General features: G+C 39.5%; 1 protein-coding gene across 2 annotated transcripts in view; it reads left to right on the forward strand.

Moving 5' to 3' along the window:
- The window catches only part of LOC127577340 (putative phosphoenolpyruvate synthase), a 34,118-nt gene extending 17,303 nt beyond the window's left edge, over positions 1–16,815 (forward strand). The window contains exons 8-15 of one of the 2 annotated variants that reach the window (XM_052028463.1): positions 886–981; positions 4,374–4,531; positions 4,610–4,745; positions 6,610–6,701; positions 9,686–9,819; positions 13,658–13,837; positions 14,423–14,497; positions 15,672–16,815. In XM_052028463.1, coding sequence (XP_051884423.1) covers positions 886–981; positions 4,374–4,531; positions 4,610–4,745; positions 6,610–6,701; positions 9,686–9,819; positions 13,658–13,837; positions 14,423–14,497; positions 15,672–15,748 — 948 coding nt within the window. In that variant the 3' untranslated portion in view covers positions 15,749–16,815. The remainder of the gene's footprint in view (positions 1–885; positions 982–4,373; positions 4,532–4,609; positions 4,746–6,609; positions 6,702–9,685; positions 9,820–13,657; positions 13,838–14,422; positions 14,498–15,671) is intronic. The other variant, XM_052028464.1, reaches the window with a different exon arrangement.
- The last annotated feature ends 745 nt before the right edge of the window (positions 16,816–17,560 follow it).

Here is a 17,560-nt window from a genome sequence, read left to right on the forward strand (position 1 = left end):
CCATCACTCAGTCTGGTGTTTGTCCACTCATGTTTGTCCTGGAGAGAGGGATTAAAATGTGGGACAACAGGAACTTCTTGCTGTGAGTTTATATGTGGCAAGGTTTACTTGGGTTTTTCCAGCAAGCTGAATAAGCAGCAGGAATGGTCTGGGGGCTGGTTCCACATGTCCAAGATTCATTGCCCTTCATGACCTCTGCAAATAGGTTGATCGCTAAGCAGGACAAGGCCGCATGCAAGAGTGGGTCACAGCTCTAAGCACCTTCTTCTGCCAAAGTTGAAAGGAACTTGCTCACATCAGATGACAGCAAAATTGTGATTCTTCTGGGACCAACTCCAGGAAAACCAGAACATGGAGCACAGAACAGTACAGCACAGGAACAGGCTCTTTGGCCCATGAAGTCTGTACCAAACACGATGCTGAATTAAACCAAATCTCTCTGCCTGTAAATGATGCATATCCATCCACTCCCTGCACATTCATGTGCCTATCTAAAAGCTTCTTAAACGCCACTATGGTATCTGCTTCCGCCACTACCCCTGCAGGCTGTTCCAGGCAACTACCACTCTCTGTGTAAAGAACTTGCCCTGCACATCTCCTTTAAATTTTCCCCCTCTCCATTTAAATGCATGTCCTCTTGTACTTGACATTTCTACCCTGGGAAAAAGATTGTGACTGTCATATCATGGACTTGACTTCAGAAAGATGTTTCTGACTTCAGAAGCCACTGAGATTGATGCACAAATATTCCAGCTTCATTTCTGAAAACACATTGCCACAATTACTAGCATCATTGTAATAATATGAGCTACACATCTATTTGTTAATTGAATTACTTTTGAATGCACTGTGAATAACTAGTTTAACCACTTTTTTCTTAACCAGACAGCTGCAAGCTGGCTTTTGTCTCAGCAAAGTGGAGAAAGTGGCAAGAAGTTTCAAAGCTTCCTGCAAAAGCACGGCTATCGATGTCTCAGAGAAGTGAGCTTACAGTTGTAACGTTCATGTGAATGTTTTTTGAGCCTCTCTCGACAAGTTTAAAATTCTTATAATCATTTATGACTACAAACGTTAGAATTTTACTTTCCAACACTTGTCCTCTGCCTAATTTATATTCCTATCATCTTGTGTTCAATATCCATTGTTATAGTCATCATTAACAAAGAATTATGTGAAAATTAGAATGGTTACAGAGTTACAGAACCTGTTGGTTACCCATACATTTTAGGTCAGTGACCATTACTATCAGAGAATTATAGAAAATGAAGATACTACTTTCTAATCAAGATAAGGCCAACTAGTGGTGAAAAGTCACTTTGTCTGTCTCAGAATCAAGTCACTGTAAATGAAAGAGAACTTTGGTTGTTGATGAATACAACTTCCACTTTGGCTGAGAGGAACAGATGTCATATTTCCAAGTTTACTGATGATACAAAACTAAGTAACGTTGTGAATGTGGATGAGCATGTAAAAGAGGTTTCTAGGGGATACAGACAAGTGAGTGAGCAAAAATACAGCAGATGCAATATAATGTGGCAAACCACTTTGGTGTACAAAGGAGAAAAGTTGATTTTTTTTTTAAAACTGGTGAGAGATTGGGTAATGTTGATATTCAAAGAGTTCTGCATGTACTCAAATCAGTGAAAGCCAACATGTAGGTGAAGCAAGAAATAAAGAGAGCAAACAGTATGTTGGCCTTTATTGTGAGAGGTTTTCAGTGCAGGTGTAAATATGTCTTACTGAACTTATACGGGGTCTTGGTGAGACCACTTCCAGTGTATTGTATACAATTTTGGTCTCCCTACGCAAAACTGGATGCATTTGCTACAGAGGAAGTCAACAAAGATTCACTAGAATGGTTCCTGGAGGAATAGCAGGTTTGATATACAAAGAGGTGTTAAGTAGACCAGGTCTGTACTCTCCAGAGTTTAGAAAAATGATAGGATATCTCATTGAAATTTTCATCTAGGGTTCAACAAGCTAGATCCAGGGAAGATCTATCCTCTGGCTGAGGAACCAGAGGTCACAATCTCATAATAAGCAGAAGGTCATTTAGAAATGAATTAAGGTGAAATTTCTTCATGGGGAGGATGGTGAGTTTTTGGAAATTCCCTACTCAGGAGTACGGTAAAGGCATAGATAGATAATATTGATTTCTGGATATTAAAACAATGAAGGGATTGCAAGAATAGTGCACGTAAATGGCTTTGAGGTCAAAGATCAACCACAAACTTGATGAATGGCAGAGCAGGTTTGAAGGACCAAAATGGCGTACTCTTGTTCCTCTACCTTATGATTTCTGCAACCCAGGTGACATGGAAAACATCCATGCCTATGTAAAAGGGTTAATGAGTTCCTGCCATTGTGAGGAGGAGTCTTGCAAACATACTGAATATTCTTATTTTAAAATCAACAACAGAAATTTCCAGGTAACTCTGCATTACATCTAAAGCTGTAGTCAGAGGTATATTTTAATAGTCTGTATAACAAAGTCCAGTAATTAACATGCAGTAGTATTTTAGGCATTGGATTTCAACACAGGGGGTGTTGTGGATAGTTTGGAGGGCTGTCAGAGGTTACAGAGGGACATAGATAGGATGCAAAGTTGGGCTGGGAAGTGGCAGATGCAGTTCAACCAAGGTAAGTGTGAAGTGGTTCATTTTGGGAGGTCAAATATGTTGGCAGAATATAGTCTTAATGGTAGGACTCTTAGCAGCGTGAAGGATCAGAGGGATCTTGGGGTCCGAGTCCATAGGACGCTCAAAGCGACTGCACAAGTTGACTCTGTGGTTAAGAAGGCTTATGGAGTATTGTCCTTCATCAATCAGGGAATTGAATTTAGGAGTCGAGAGGTATTGTTGCAGCTGTATAGGTCCCTGGTCAGACCCCACTTGGAGTATTGTGCTCAGTTCTGGTTGCCTCACTACAGGAAAGATGTGGAAGCCATAGAGAGGGTACAGAGGAGATTTACAAGGCTGCTGCCTGGAATGCGGAGCATGCCTTATGAAAGCAGGCTGAGGGAACTCGGCCTTTTCTCCTTGGAGAGATGGAGGATGAGGGGGGACCTGACAGAGGTGTATAAGATGATGAGAGGTATTGATCGGGTAGATAGTCAGAGGCTTTTCCCCAGGGCTGAAATGGTGGCCACAAGAGGACATAGGTTTAAGGTGCTGGGGAGTAGATATAGAGGAGATGTCAGGGGTAAGTTTTTTTTACTCAGAGAGTGGTGAGTGCGTGGAATGGGCTGCCGGCAATGGTGGCGGAGGCGGATACCATAGAGTCTTTCAAGAGACTGTTAGATAGGTATGTGGAGCTGAATAAAATAGAGGGCTATGGGTAAGCCTAGTAATTTCTAGGGTAGGGACGTGTTCGGCACAGCTTTGTGGGCCGAAAGGCCTGAATTGTGCTGTAGTTTTTCTATGTTTCTATGTTTCATTAAGGAACCATACAAGTTTTTCCAGAAATATCCCCCAGGAGTTTATGCACTAGGGCACAAATAAAAGTTCAGGAACCAAGAATTAAAAAAAAGAGTAGGAAGAGTTTCACAATTGCAGAAGACGGTAAGACATTTATTGTCAGCAATTTGAGAGCATTTCATAGACTGATTGCTTTGGCAACACCAACTGCATGCACAAGAAGAAACATGAAATCAAGTCCTTTGTTTTCTTTAAATATAAAAGATAACCAAATGTAATTCTACAGCAATAAAGGATGGAGAAATACAGGTTAAATTTAAATTGTCTCCATCCCCACTGAAAGACTACACAAATTAGGAGCACAATTTAGACAATGGGTGCAACTTTGTTTCTGATCCACATTTGTGTTAAGCAAAGCATTCCACAGGTATGCTGATTGCCTCTGTTACTGAGAAGGCAAATGTCAAAAACTTAATACGTCTCTAATAATTACCTGTCAACCTGGGTAAACATACGCAATCATGGAGAACACATGCAAATTCTGCAGAGAGAGTATCTAAGGTCAGGATCGAGTTGGATCAGAGTGCCTGTTTCTGTGCTGTCTAGCTCTTTGACTGTGAATGCAGGTCCCTGGAATTGAAGCAAAGTGAACAGAGTACAGCACAGGAACAGGCCCTTCAGCCAACCAGGTCTGCACTGACCATTATGCTAATCTAACTAAGCCCATCTACCTACACATGGTCCATATCCCTCTATTTCCTGCCTGTTCATGTGTCTGTCTAAATGTCTCTTAAAGGTTGCTGTTGTAACTGTTTCCACCATGTCTCCTGACAGCACACTCCAGACACCTACCGCTCTCTGCATCTTCAAATCTTTCATCCCATCTGTGTTGTTGCATGTAACTCTTGTCATAATTATTTCACACTTTTCCAGACACTGTTTTTAATATTCTCGTAGGCTGAACTGTATGTGAAGTGCTGGGAAGCGGAACCAACCAAGCTTATTCCAGTCATCAAGGCAACTTTAAGGAACAATAACCCTGACACCAAAAAGGCGGACAAGATTTCAGAGGAAGCCATTGCTTCCATAAAGTCATCACTTTCAAAGTTCCAAAGGTACAAGAAACTACAGTGATATTTCATGAGAATATGTTATGGCTGGAATGGGCTGACAGAACTCTTTTTCTCTTGTAGGTTTATCCTGCACTTTGCTTTACCAAGTGCCAGAAAAGGGATCATTCACAGAGAATTTGGAAAAGCTGGAGCAATTAAGATGACTGACATTTTTAGAAGAGCCTATTGGAAACTGGCTACTCTCATGGTGCAGGAGGTGTGTACATACATTCACTTCATTATAATTCTTCACAACATTATTCTGAAGGGTCCATTACAGTTAATTGAGCTTGTTCCTTAATCACAGGAGCATATGGCAGTTTTATGCAGTCTCGTTTCCAGGGATCAATGGGTGGCAACACGCCTCTGTTTAGTATTCATGGGATATCCAGTATTTTTAAAATTGTTTGGAATTAGGATGACAAAAACACTTGTCAAAGTCTCCAACTGTCAGCTTGCATCATTCTAGGCTCACTTTAAACTGTCATGGGAATATCCAATGCAAAAATAACATCATTCAGGTTGATGACCTTCCATCAGAGGTTTCAACAGAATATTGTCTGACCTGGTGAAATAATTAATATAGTGCTTTTAATATAGCCAATCCTCCCAAGCTGCTTCACAGGAACATAGAACATTACTGCACAGGACAGGCCCTTTGGCCCATGATGTTTTGCCGACATCTTATTCTGCTCTAAGATTTATCTAATCCTTCCCTCCCACATAGCCACATGAATGACAGAAAAATGGAGGGCTATCTGAGAGTCTCTTAGATAGTCTCTTAGATAGAGGAGTGTTATCAAACTAAGCCTCAAGGAGATATTAGGGCAGATGATGAAAAGCTTAGTCAGAGTAGATTTTAAGAAACTTGCTTAAGGAGTAAGGAGAGTTATAGAGGCAGAGAAATACAGTAAATTTAATTAATCCAACACAGTTGGGACTTTGCTGGTGTTGAACTAGCAGATTTTCTGGACTATCAGATGTTATTTTGTTAATACTCCAACACACTTTTAATTCAATTTTTTTTAAAGATGTTATACAGTAATGTTTCAGTTAACCTGGTAAGTTGAAAGGAAACATGGGGAACAGAATCAGTTAAGTTTCAAGGGAGCATGAGCAATGGAAGAAGTGGGTTTAAAATGAGTGCAGGAACCAGGGGCCTAAAAAGTGATTGGGGGGGGGGGACAGTAATTGGAGCCCCGGTGAGTGCATGGGGAATGCAGCAAACATTACCTGGTGAGCAGATGCCAAGCCCTCAGGATTTGCAAAATGATCAGACAGCTGATTATTGGAGGTTTACTGTACAAGGTGGATTTCCAGAGGTTAGAGTCTTGGCAGTTGAAGGCTTAGTCAGCACTGGTGGAACAATTAAATTCAGGGATGATGAACAGGCTAGAACTGAAGACTGCAGGTTACTCCATGGGTTATAGGGCTGAACGAGATTATAGAGCGAGAGAAAGGAAAGATTGTGCAGGGATTTGAAATCAATGGTGAGAATTTTAAAATTAAGGTAGTGCTTAACTGGGAGCTAGTGGCCATCTAGTCTTTATCAGGCAAGCACATTGGGCCTGTACAGTGCTGTAATGTTCTATGTTCACATTCCCACATCCACAGTAATGAGAACTTTCCTTTCAGATGATCCACTCTGCCTACATTTATTTGACCTGGAATAAATTCCAGTTCTGGGAGACCAAAATTACTCTGTGCATCCTGCCTAATGGCCACACAATGGCGGCTACATATCGCTGCAGCTTCTCTCTGGTGTATTCTGCCTGTGCCTCAGGGCTTGGAGAGGATATTCCAATGCCCACATAGACCCGAGATCACTGCACCTGACCAACTCTAGGATAGGAGGAGAGGGCCTTGGCTTGTCAGGATAGGAAAACAAGTACAGCTGCACAGGATCTGCTGTCCCATCCAGATTATCCACTAGTTTTAGAAGACTTTTCAGTAACATTGTTGAAACCTTCGTTTTTACAGGGTTAATCAATGGATTCAGTCCTTCACTCGTTCAAACTTTTAGTTTGTGAAGGAAACTCATTGATTATTACATGCTAATTTACAATCTGCTAATATCTCAGGGATTTCTGCCTGATGAGGACTTGATTTTCTTCCTAACCCACATGGAAATTGGAAAATTGCTTCTACACAGATCACCTGCCTTGATCTCCAGGTATGGAGCTTGTTTGAAAATGAGCTGAAATGGTGTTGGTATACTTTTCTGGCAAGGTGGCAAAGTACTTTGACTTCTTGTCTGATTGGCTTTCAATTCCTACTAACTAATCTAGAAAAAATGGCTTTAGTAAATCTGTGGGTTCTTTGTCATTATTATTTAAAAAAAAGGTAAAAAGCAGAGGCTCAGCTACCAACAAAACATCCTTTATTGAAGGCAGCCAACTTTTAACTCATACCACTAGCTGAAATAACAATGTATCACGCCACATTATTCACTCGGTTCTTAAAGGAACACTGTTCCTCATACATATTGCACAGATAACAAAATGATGCAGTTATGTGGGAACTTCAAAGTAATCCTGAACAGAACTGTTGATGATAAACATTGTCTGGTGGGTGAGTCCAGGACTAGAGGGCACAATCTTAGAATTAGAGGGTACCAGTTTAAGACAGAAATGAGGAGAAATTTCTTTAGCCAGAGGATAGTGAAATTATGAAATTCTTTGCCACAGACAGCTGTGGAGGCCCAATCACTGGGGGCATTTAAGGAGGAGATTGATAGGTATCTAATTAGTCATGGTATCAAGGGATATGGGGATAAGGCTGGAAATTGAGGCTAGATAGGAATAGTTTTAGTTTAGCATATGGAGCAGACTCGATGGGCTGAATGGCCTACTTCTGCTCCTTTGTCTTGTGATCTTCTTCCACAAGGATCATTTACTGAGATAGTGGGTTCATGATATTTTTGTAAGTTGGACCTGTTTCATGCCCATATAGCAAACATCATACTACACCATTTTCTTATTTAGGATTAGGTCAGCCCCAAAGATGTTCCAGTCTACAATGGATAAAATAGTTCGATCAATCCACAGATATCTGTGTAATCAGGATGATATCCTCATTGCCAGAGAGACATAATAAGAACTGAAGTTACTTGCAGAAGTACTCAAAACGTTACAGAAGCACAATGTGCCACTAACGTGGAACAAGTATGGATTTATGCAGTCTTAAGTTGTCTGTTTGGGCTTCAGAATTAGAAAGAATGAAGAGATCATTTGAAATAGCCAATTTATAATAGTCTGTACAGCTCTTCAAATTATGCTCATCATCTTATTCAAAAAACATGTGATTAATAAATTCACACATCAGTGCCAATGAAACTATTAAACAACTTTTTTTTGTTAAAAAAAGAGGTTTACGGTCATTTTAAATCAGGTTACTTATGGGCTAGAAATTATGCTGCAGCAATACAAAGCTCCAGTTAGCTCACATGCAGAAATACCATGAGCATTCATTGGCCCTGGAGGGAGTGCAGCATCAATTTGCCAAAAGTATACTTGGGCTCAAGTGGTTACATTATATGTAGAGATTCCATAATAAGAGCTGAGTTTTCTGCAGTTTAATCCAAGTTTTCAAGACAATAAGGGGAACAAGGCAGACAAAAACTTTTCTTGTTGGCCAAGATAACTTGCATCACAGCACATGGCCTAGCAGTTGGAGACAGGCCTTTCCGGAGTTAAGTATAAAAACACTAACACGCAGAAAATGGTGGAAGTTTTGAACTCTTTCCCACAAATGATAATTGGTGCTTGGTAACGTGTTAATTTTAAGCCATAGATTGATTTATTTTGAATAACCAGTGGCACTGAGTGATAAGGAAAGACAGGCATAAGACATTCAATCACAGATAATCCACAGACTCATTGAATAGTAAAATGGGCTTTCGGGTGTGGGAGATCTATTCTTGTTGTTATATTCCAGGGCAGAGAACTGGTCAAATATTAAAAATGCTTATGGTTGGTTATGTATCATTTCAATCATAGTAACAAAACTACATCAGGCTATCCCTCTAATCATGGAGTGCTTCATCATGGGAATAAAACATAAAATATAATTACAATAATTATATTTTATTTACCTCTCCAATTGTGCTGGATCAATGCAAGGTTTTTTGCCTGGAAACTGGAGTTCATCTTCAATACTGTGGTAAATGATTGCTGTATTTAACCCTAACATCCATTCAGGGGGCCTCAGAAAATTGCAAAATTGTGAAAATGTTCTTATAAAAAAATCATTAAGGTGGTTCTGCATTAAAATATGACTTGTGCTGTTTCTGATAACAGCTGCCTGCAGAGATTGCAAAGATTCATGGGAAGAGAGTCAGAACTTAATAGCACCAGTTGCCTTGGCAGCCAAAGCAACTGTAAAAGTAGTGAGGAAAATCTCGGGGAAGGGGAAACATGACCTTCCATTGCGTGTGGCCACAACACTCCCCTGCCATGTGATTGTCCTCACAGATTGAGGCATGGTCTCATTATGCAGGCAGATGTCACAGGATATCTGTGTTGTGAATGATTCTGAAGGTGTTTGATAAGCACTGTGAGATCCAGCAATTATGCAACAAATATGCGCAACATTTAAAACTCAGGCACATTCATGTGTAAATCAAAACCACTTAATTCACATCTCCAGTTGACTTGCTGCAAGATTTGCTTCTTGTTTCACTGGGCGTTATAAAGAAAGGTTGTAGGTTGCACATTATTAATCCAATTTCTGCTGGTTAGGCAGAGATCAGTGTTGCACTTGTTGACGACACTATCACACGTGTGGATGGCATTGGGTAAATGTCGGGTACAATGAGGTGATTCATGCCTGGAGATGTCCAGTCCAATGTCCCAACATGTGGGACTTCCACTGGAAATGCGTGCAATTGCATTATAACATGCCCAAAATGGCAGTTGTGCCCAATATATCTGAAAGACAAGTGCTGGTTGCTCTCATTTCTAGGTTTAGTATTTCTGATTACACAGACAGATTTCAGTGGAAACTCACCATGTAACCCAATGAGGTAAATTTTATGTGTGCTCAAGTCACTGTTTACCTACATCTTGTTTATATTCAGTGTCCATCTTTATAGAAAGACAGAGCAGGTCATTTGCCAATACAGTCACTTTCCTTTTAACATCCCAATGCTTTATACAGAGCTCAGCGTCGAAGAAGACTACTGGAAAAGCAAATGCTTTTAAAATTTAAGGAATTAAACAATGGCAAACCTGTTCCAATTGACAACAGTAGTAAAGCTACTGAGAACACGACAACAGGTCTCAAACTAACAGGTAAGCAGATGTCACTGAACACGATGGAAGGTATGAAGATGGTTGAAGCTTACCATTAGTGAAACAATGCTGAAGCTTGTAATTAGTTGGCAATGTATGGATCAACCAAGGACAGGCATCTTGATCTGTCAAAGGAAGAAAGTATTTGTCAAATCTAATTCTTTTTGCATTAGCATTTAGATAAAGAGAATGCAGTAGATACAAGGTCATTACATTTCAAAATGAATTTTAATAAGTTGCCATTAAAAACACCTAGAAGAACTTAAGCATTTGGTATAAAAGAAATGTGCAAGTCAACTTTTATTTCCATCTTTCACCTCAACTTCCATCTATGATTTTGCTGGGTCTGCTGCTATTCTACAAAGCAATTTGGTCTTGCATATAAAGAACAAACAAATCTCAAAATTAACATAAGGCTTTAGGAAGACAGATAAACACGTGACATCATGCGCTCCATCCACAATGACCATCCTGAGCTCCCGGTTGCTAGCCATTTCAACTCCGCTCCCTATTCCTACATAGACATCTAGTTTGCATTTGATGAGGCCTGCTTCCATGTTGTGTGACTCTATTCTGCAACCCAATGGCATGAACATTGAATTCTCCAATTTCAGGTTACCTGGACCTCCGCTGTTCCTTCCTCTCTCCTCCTGATCCACCCAAGTCCTCTTGCACAAAAGCTCTCGACTTTGGCCCTTGGTTTCCCAGTTTGTCTCCCCTTCCCCACCAGGTCTGCCTATCATCCATACTCCATACCCTCTCAGTTCCCTATCCACTCCACTCCGCCCATGTTTGCCTCATATCCCTCCCTTATCTAATTCCACTCACCATTTCTTATCAGATTCCATAATCTGCAACCCTTTGTTGTCTCCACTATTACCTCCCAGCCTCGACCACCATCTCCACCCGTCCCTCCCCCACCTGGCTCCATCTGCCCATCGACCCCTTCTCAGCTGCATCCACCTATTGCTCGTCTCACTCTTCCTCCTCACTTCTTTACTACTGGCTACCTCCCCTTTGCACCCTCAGACTTGATGCAGGGTCTCGACCCAAAACATCGAATATCCCTTTGCCTCCACAGATGCTGCCTGGCCTGCTGAGTTCCTCCAGCAGTTTGTTTTCTGCTCCAAATCCCAGCACCTGCAGTCTCTTGTGTGTCCAGACATCTGAAAGGTTTTTGTGAGAAAGTGTGAGCTAATGATCAAAGTGTGAGCTTATGGTCAGTGAAAAGACAATGGTGAAGAACCTATCAAATCAATGTATTCTCTGAAAAATAAAAACACGGGTCAACAACGATATATAAAAAATTGTTTCATTTTATTCAAAGCCTAGATCCATGGGCAGCAGTGGACAGATTAGGGCTCAGGGATGAAAAAAGGTGCTGCTGTAGTAAGAGTGGAGGACCCATTTTCCAGAACAGACATCAATAGCACGTTTGTGTCTTGGGTACCATAGTGAGAATGGGCTCTTACCACAGGGATGAGGCAATTTGGGTCCAGATTGCAGGATCAAAAAAGGATCACAATGGGGAGATACTTGGGGGACTGTATTGTGATGCTGGATCAAGGTCTTAATTGTGAAGGGAACAAGACATGATTCTTTTAAATTAAATTTTTTTAAATTTTATTTACAGCGTGGTAACAGGCCCTTCCGGCCCAACGAGTCCACGCCGCCCATTTTAAACCCCAAATTAACCTACCCGTACGTCTTTAGAATGTGGGAGGAAACCAGAGCACCTGGCGGAAACCCACGCAGACACGGGAGAACGTACAAACTCCTTACAGACAGCGACGGGAATCGAACCCCGATCGCTGGCGCTGTAATAGCGTCGTGCTAACTGCTACGCTACCGTGCCGCCACCCCCCCCCCCCCCCCACGCTACCGTGCCGATTGGACAAAGGGATCTAATGGAGCTGGCCAAAGGAGCAGATGAACATTGGGATATTTGTTGGGAGGATGGTAGTTAAAGTGGAGATCTGACGGTAGTGAAAAAATAAATCTGGCATTGAAGAGCTAGTCTTTTCAATGCCAGATTTATTTTCATTAAAAACTCTTCTGGTTCACTGATGACCTGCAAGGGAGGAAATCTGCCATCCTTACCTGGTCTGGTCTATACCTGACTCCAGGCCAATGAATATGTTCAACTGTTATAAAATGAAAACAGGCAGCTTAATTATAATATTTAAATGACCAATCCATTTCCCACAGGCGGTTGGTCACCTGTACTTAGGAACACAAGTACCCAAGAAATAGGAGCAACAGTTTGCCTCAAGCTATTCCATTATTCAGTAAGGTTATGCCTGATCTGATCCCTTCCCATCTCCATTTCAAATGGATTTCTGAAATTGTCTCCCATTATTAATTTCCCCACAAGGGGCCTTTTCTTGATGCTGCCATCAGACAAGAGGTACAGGAGCTTGAAGACTCACACCTCAAGGTTCAACTATGGTTTTTTCCTCACTGCCACCAGGTTCTTGAACTGACCTGAAAAACCCTAATACTACCTTGGACTACATTCCCCTCAATTTGCACTCTTGTTGTTATGTTTAGTTTTATTTTGTCAGGCAAGTTATGTATAATTTATGTTAATTTAAGCTTATGCTAATTTATGTTTATCATGTTAGTAATGAAGCTGTGCTGCTGCTACAAAAAGCTAATTTTCATGGCATTTATACCCTGGGTACGTATGCCCATGACAATAAACGTGAACTTGACTTGATGTCTCACAGCATCTACTTTATTACAACACCACAGAATCCTTAATTTCAATAAGATCACTTCTCATTCTTCTAAACTCCAGTGAATACAAGTACAACCTGCTCAACCTTCCCATAAGACATTCTCTTCATCCCAGGAATTAATTTATTGAATCTTCCCCAAAATGCTTCCGAAAACATTTAGCTTACTTCAGATGTGGCCTCACCACCAATGACTTTGACAGCAAAATGTCTCCACCTTTTCAGCCCATCCCATTTCCATTCTAATTAATTGCTGTACCTACATGCTAAATTTTGTGTTTCATGTACAAGAATTCCCAGACAATACATAAAAGCATTGTCATCTCTCTCAATTTTAACAATATTCAACTTTTCTATTTTTCTTAACAAAATGCCTAATATCTCCTGTCAAAATTTTGCTTACTCACTTCATCTATTTTTAACCATTTGCAAACTCTTACTTTTTTTTACAACTTGCTTTCAAATGTATCTTTGTACCATCAGATTCAAACATTTGCCCCACCTCTGGTAAAACCAGAATTGAGTGGAGTAAGCCTTATTTAGTTCATCTTCCAGATTCAGGAGCCTAATTAGAGAATACAATTTTAAATCTACAAAATGCACCCAGTGTAGATTTATCAAGAATCTGTCAAGTTTAAAATCAATTGATGGGCAATAATACAAACGACTCAACTGCAACAGAGAAGGCCAAGAGGAGATGTAATCGAGGTGTTTAAAATGTGAAGAATTTGAGTAGATGGACCAAACAATCTTTTCCTTTGCTGTTTTCAAATTCTCTGTCCTGTGTTCAAGGACTTCACCAAGTTCTGCTTATGTCCATTCATAATCATAGCATTCATAGCTCAAGTTACACATAAAGTGTAAAAATATAAATCATTTTGGACCCAACAGGAGCATGGTCCCTCATGGGTGACTAAAGGTACAGGCTGTTTCTATCTTATCTCAGTAAATTAGCTCTTGGCATTTCCTTTTACTATTTAAGCTATAAAATGTCTATTCATGTTTCTAAAGAGTAAAAATGTACAATTTGATCTGGGACACCTCACACTCGGATTGGAAAGAACCACAGGCAAAAATGTTGAAAATTATTTGCATTACAGGTATGATAGTGAGTCAAGGAATTGTGAAGGGAACAGCGCGTGTTGTGGAAACTAGTCTGGAGCTGGACTGCATTCAACAGGGAGATATTTTAATTACAACATACACAGATATAGGCTGGAGTCCCTACTTCCCCTTGATAGAAGGACTGATCACTGAGATGGGAGGAATGATATCACATGGTAAGTTAGCAAAGAACCGTTTGAGCCAATGAAGGCATGAATAGGAATCTCAGTGGCAATAGGGTAGATTACATTTTACACGATGCTGCTGAAGCTATGCAGTCTAATTAGCATAACAGGGAACTACTAGAATTTGGGACTAAGGAATTTATGGGAATCAGAAGGATCACTTCAGCTTTAGCAACATCATTTTTCTTCAAACACATACTTTTCTCTGGTACGTTATCAATAATTCATCATAATAAACATTAATCCCAAATACTAAACATTCACATTTATGAGGAAAAGATTAACATGATAACTTAAATCACACCAGGAAGCATATGAGGAATTTTCATTGGCATGACATAAAATTGTGTGTCAGAGACAGAGACATAAAATTACAAATGCCAATCTGAAGCCATCCTACACGCTCCATGTACATACGATTTACTATGTAGAAAATATAGCCTATCACAATATATGTTCTGCAATCTCCTCCAGGAATGCTGGTTGTTACTTAATTTCTCAGTACTGTCACTGACAAGGGCAGTTTGCTTCTCACACAGTTTTATCTCGATTAATCACTGTGTTTACTTTTCATAGGTGCTGTAGTAGCACGAGAATATGGAATACCATGCATCGTGAGCTGTGCAAATGCAACAAGCCTGTTGAGATCAGGTGTGTACTTTGCAATTCTAAATACTGACTTACCAGCATAGCTCTGACCCACATTATGAAGACTGACTCCTGGTGGCTGGAGTATATGCAGCCTATTTTTATAATGCCTAACTCACACATTAAAGCAGTTTAGTGCATGTTTTAACATGATGACATCCATTTCAGATGGAACTACACTTCCAGGCGCTAATACTTTTCTGGTGTCATTCAACACAAATTGCCCTCATCTCTACCTCACTGATATAAATTGGAACAATCATATGCAACTCTCAATATTTGTTTTTAACTCCTGGTAAAACAAGGAGCAAAGCCACAGCAACTCAGCCAGAAGACATGAATTAAACTGCTTTAACTAGGGCACTGACATGCAGCTGACTTCATATGCAAGTTAGCAGCACTGTACATATTTGCTACTTTGCTGCTGGGTCTCAGTGCTCATTGCAGACTTTCAAAGTAATTCTTTTCTTAATCATTCATTTCTTTCCACTTGTATAGAGAAAAAGTTTTAGAGTGGTACCACACAGCATGGAAACAGGCCATTCGGCCCACCATGTCCATTCTAACCAGTGGGCACCCATCTGCATTAATCCCACCTTCCAGCACTTGGCCCATAGCCTTCCATACCTAGGCGATTCAAGAGCACAGGTTTGGTCTCCATCTTGTGAAAAAGATATACAGGCACTGAAAAAAAGTGCAAAGCCTTGAGCTAGTTATTCATGACTGTATTGAAAATGAAATAACTATTGAGAGACACCTTAATATTGCAGATATTAGAAACACAAAATAAAAACAGAAAATGCTGGAAATACTCAATTGGTCAGACAGTATCTGTGGAGAGAGAAATGGACTTAATATTTCAGGTCAGTAGCCAGCTCATTCGTTTTTAAATCTTACCTCTTTTTCTTTTAGTGCAGCTGCCCCCTGACCGGCTGAGTATTTCCAGCATTTATTGTTTTCACCACAGGTTATGAACAGTAGATTAGCATTTAACACCAATTTGCTTCATTTATGTATAGTGTTTGTTTCACGTGTGAAAATAAAAACATAAATTGAATCCCATTCCTGATTTCATTTCTAGGCAAGCTTTGAGAAATAGAGGATTGTATCCGTACATAAAATATTGTATTTTCTAATAGCATTTTGAAAATAAATGCTTTTTTTTCTCCTTTTTTAGGTGACATTGTGATTCTCAATGCAGAAGAAGGATTTGTGGAGAAAGTTGGAGAGTCTGGAAGTACTGATAGTGTCTAGAAGACCCGGACTTATTCCAGTCAGGTGCCAAACATTTCAGTCAGAATCTAGTTAAATTAGTATATTTTGAGAAAAGAATCAGTGTGTAGGTGAGGACAGTGCTTTTTACATAGCTATTAGTTTGTGATCTGGATTGTCTCAGATGAAAATGTGGTGAACCAAATTTATTTTCTAAAAAGGAATTGTGAAATTCAAGTATCATGGAAAAGAAAAGCAGATGTCTTGTTGCCAAAATGCCGAAGCTTCTGCTTTAAACAACATACCAATGGACAAATCCCTTTAATTTCTATAAAGAAACCATGTGCTGCCTTAAAGATTTTTTTGGTACTTATTCAATTCAACAACTTATATGAATTCTTTAATAAAAAGGCAACTAATTAATACTATTATCCAAGTTAAGTTTGGCTTTAGAGGCTACTGTTCTCTTACAGATATTCTTTGGGACTTTATATAAAGATCTGGGCTGCCCCCAGAACACTCTATGCAAAAGATGCATTTCACTGTGTGTTTCAATGTACATGTGACTAATAAATATATCTTATCTTATTTTTTTTAAACACAAAAGTAGACTATTGTAAGTTTTCTTGCAACTAACATCTGAATGACTTGTGATATTACTCCACTTAAGTTGATAAGCTCACCATGTGAAACTTGGAAGATTTTGCCAATCCCCATTAGAGGATGGTAATACTTTATTTTGTAATACTTTGTCTTGTTTCTACTTCCTTGTAATTTTAACCTTCTAAACTACCCTAACAATGTAACATCAATTGATGCAATGTCAATGTGGAATTTTGGGAACAGAACCATCTCCACCCATTTATAGATAGCCATGTAGGTGTTGCTTTCAATGAGTATCTGGTATGTGATCAGAGCCAAAGTCTGGGATGCCAGCAGCCAGGCAGCACGTGTTTTGCTGTGTCTTTCATAGGAGAGCCACAAGTGAGTTAAGTGCATAAGCACTACTCTCAATCACTTGACCTTCAGCAACGAGTCTCTGGTTCATGTTCTGTACGCTTAACCATATTTTCTGCTAATAAACAGTGCTAGAATTCAATTGAATTGTGCGTATGCATGTAATCTGTTTTCATTCAACTCCTACACAGTATTTTTGGAGAGGTATAAAGTAAAATAGTGAACTGAATTGATACTAGTAAAAGAAGAACCATTGGGTATATAATCTAATTACACTTGATTAATTCATAAAATCCTTTTTGTCTCTAAATCATTTTTATTAATTCAGAGAAGAGAGATGAATGTGAACTCTGCTTAGAGATTTATCTCTTCTGTCACTCTCAAAACATATCATAAATACCTGTGTCAAATAGGATTCTTTAAATAAGTTTACTTGCAATCAAGTTAGAAAGCTATTTCTTAAAAATAAAAACATTTAACTACATACATTTTCTAATTAGTAACCTTTTATCTCCTATGATCTATTTAATAACTCATTTCATATTCTATTATGTTTACCTGAGGTCTATTTAAATCTGATGTAAAAAGGATTAATAATGGCTATCTTGATAGCAATATGTGCCTTGCTGAGTCTATTGGTTAATGTAATACAGCAACTTTTGACTTGAGTAAATGGAATTAGAAGTAATGTTACCATTAGCCAGATTTAAGCAAAGCACAAGGAAAATAGCTCTCAACAACTGCAATCAATCACTTTAATGACAGTGGATAACAGCAGGAATTCTTCAGGGAAGCATCTCAGGACAGCTGCTTCATCATCAAAGAATGCCCCTTAATCAGAAGATCAGAGGTAAGGTTGACCCACACCTTCCCACCCAATGGCTGTGCTATGTTCAG

Source organism: Pristis pectinata, chromosome 13 (genome assembly GCF_009764475.1).
Source record: "Pristis pectinata isolate sPriPec2 chromosome 13, sPriPec2.1.pri, whole genome shotgun sequence".
NCBI classification, from domain to species: Eukaryota; Metazoa; Chordata; class Chondrichthyes; order Rhinopristiformes; family Pristidae; genus Pristis; species Pristis pectinata.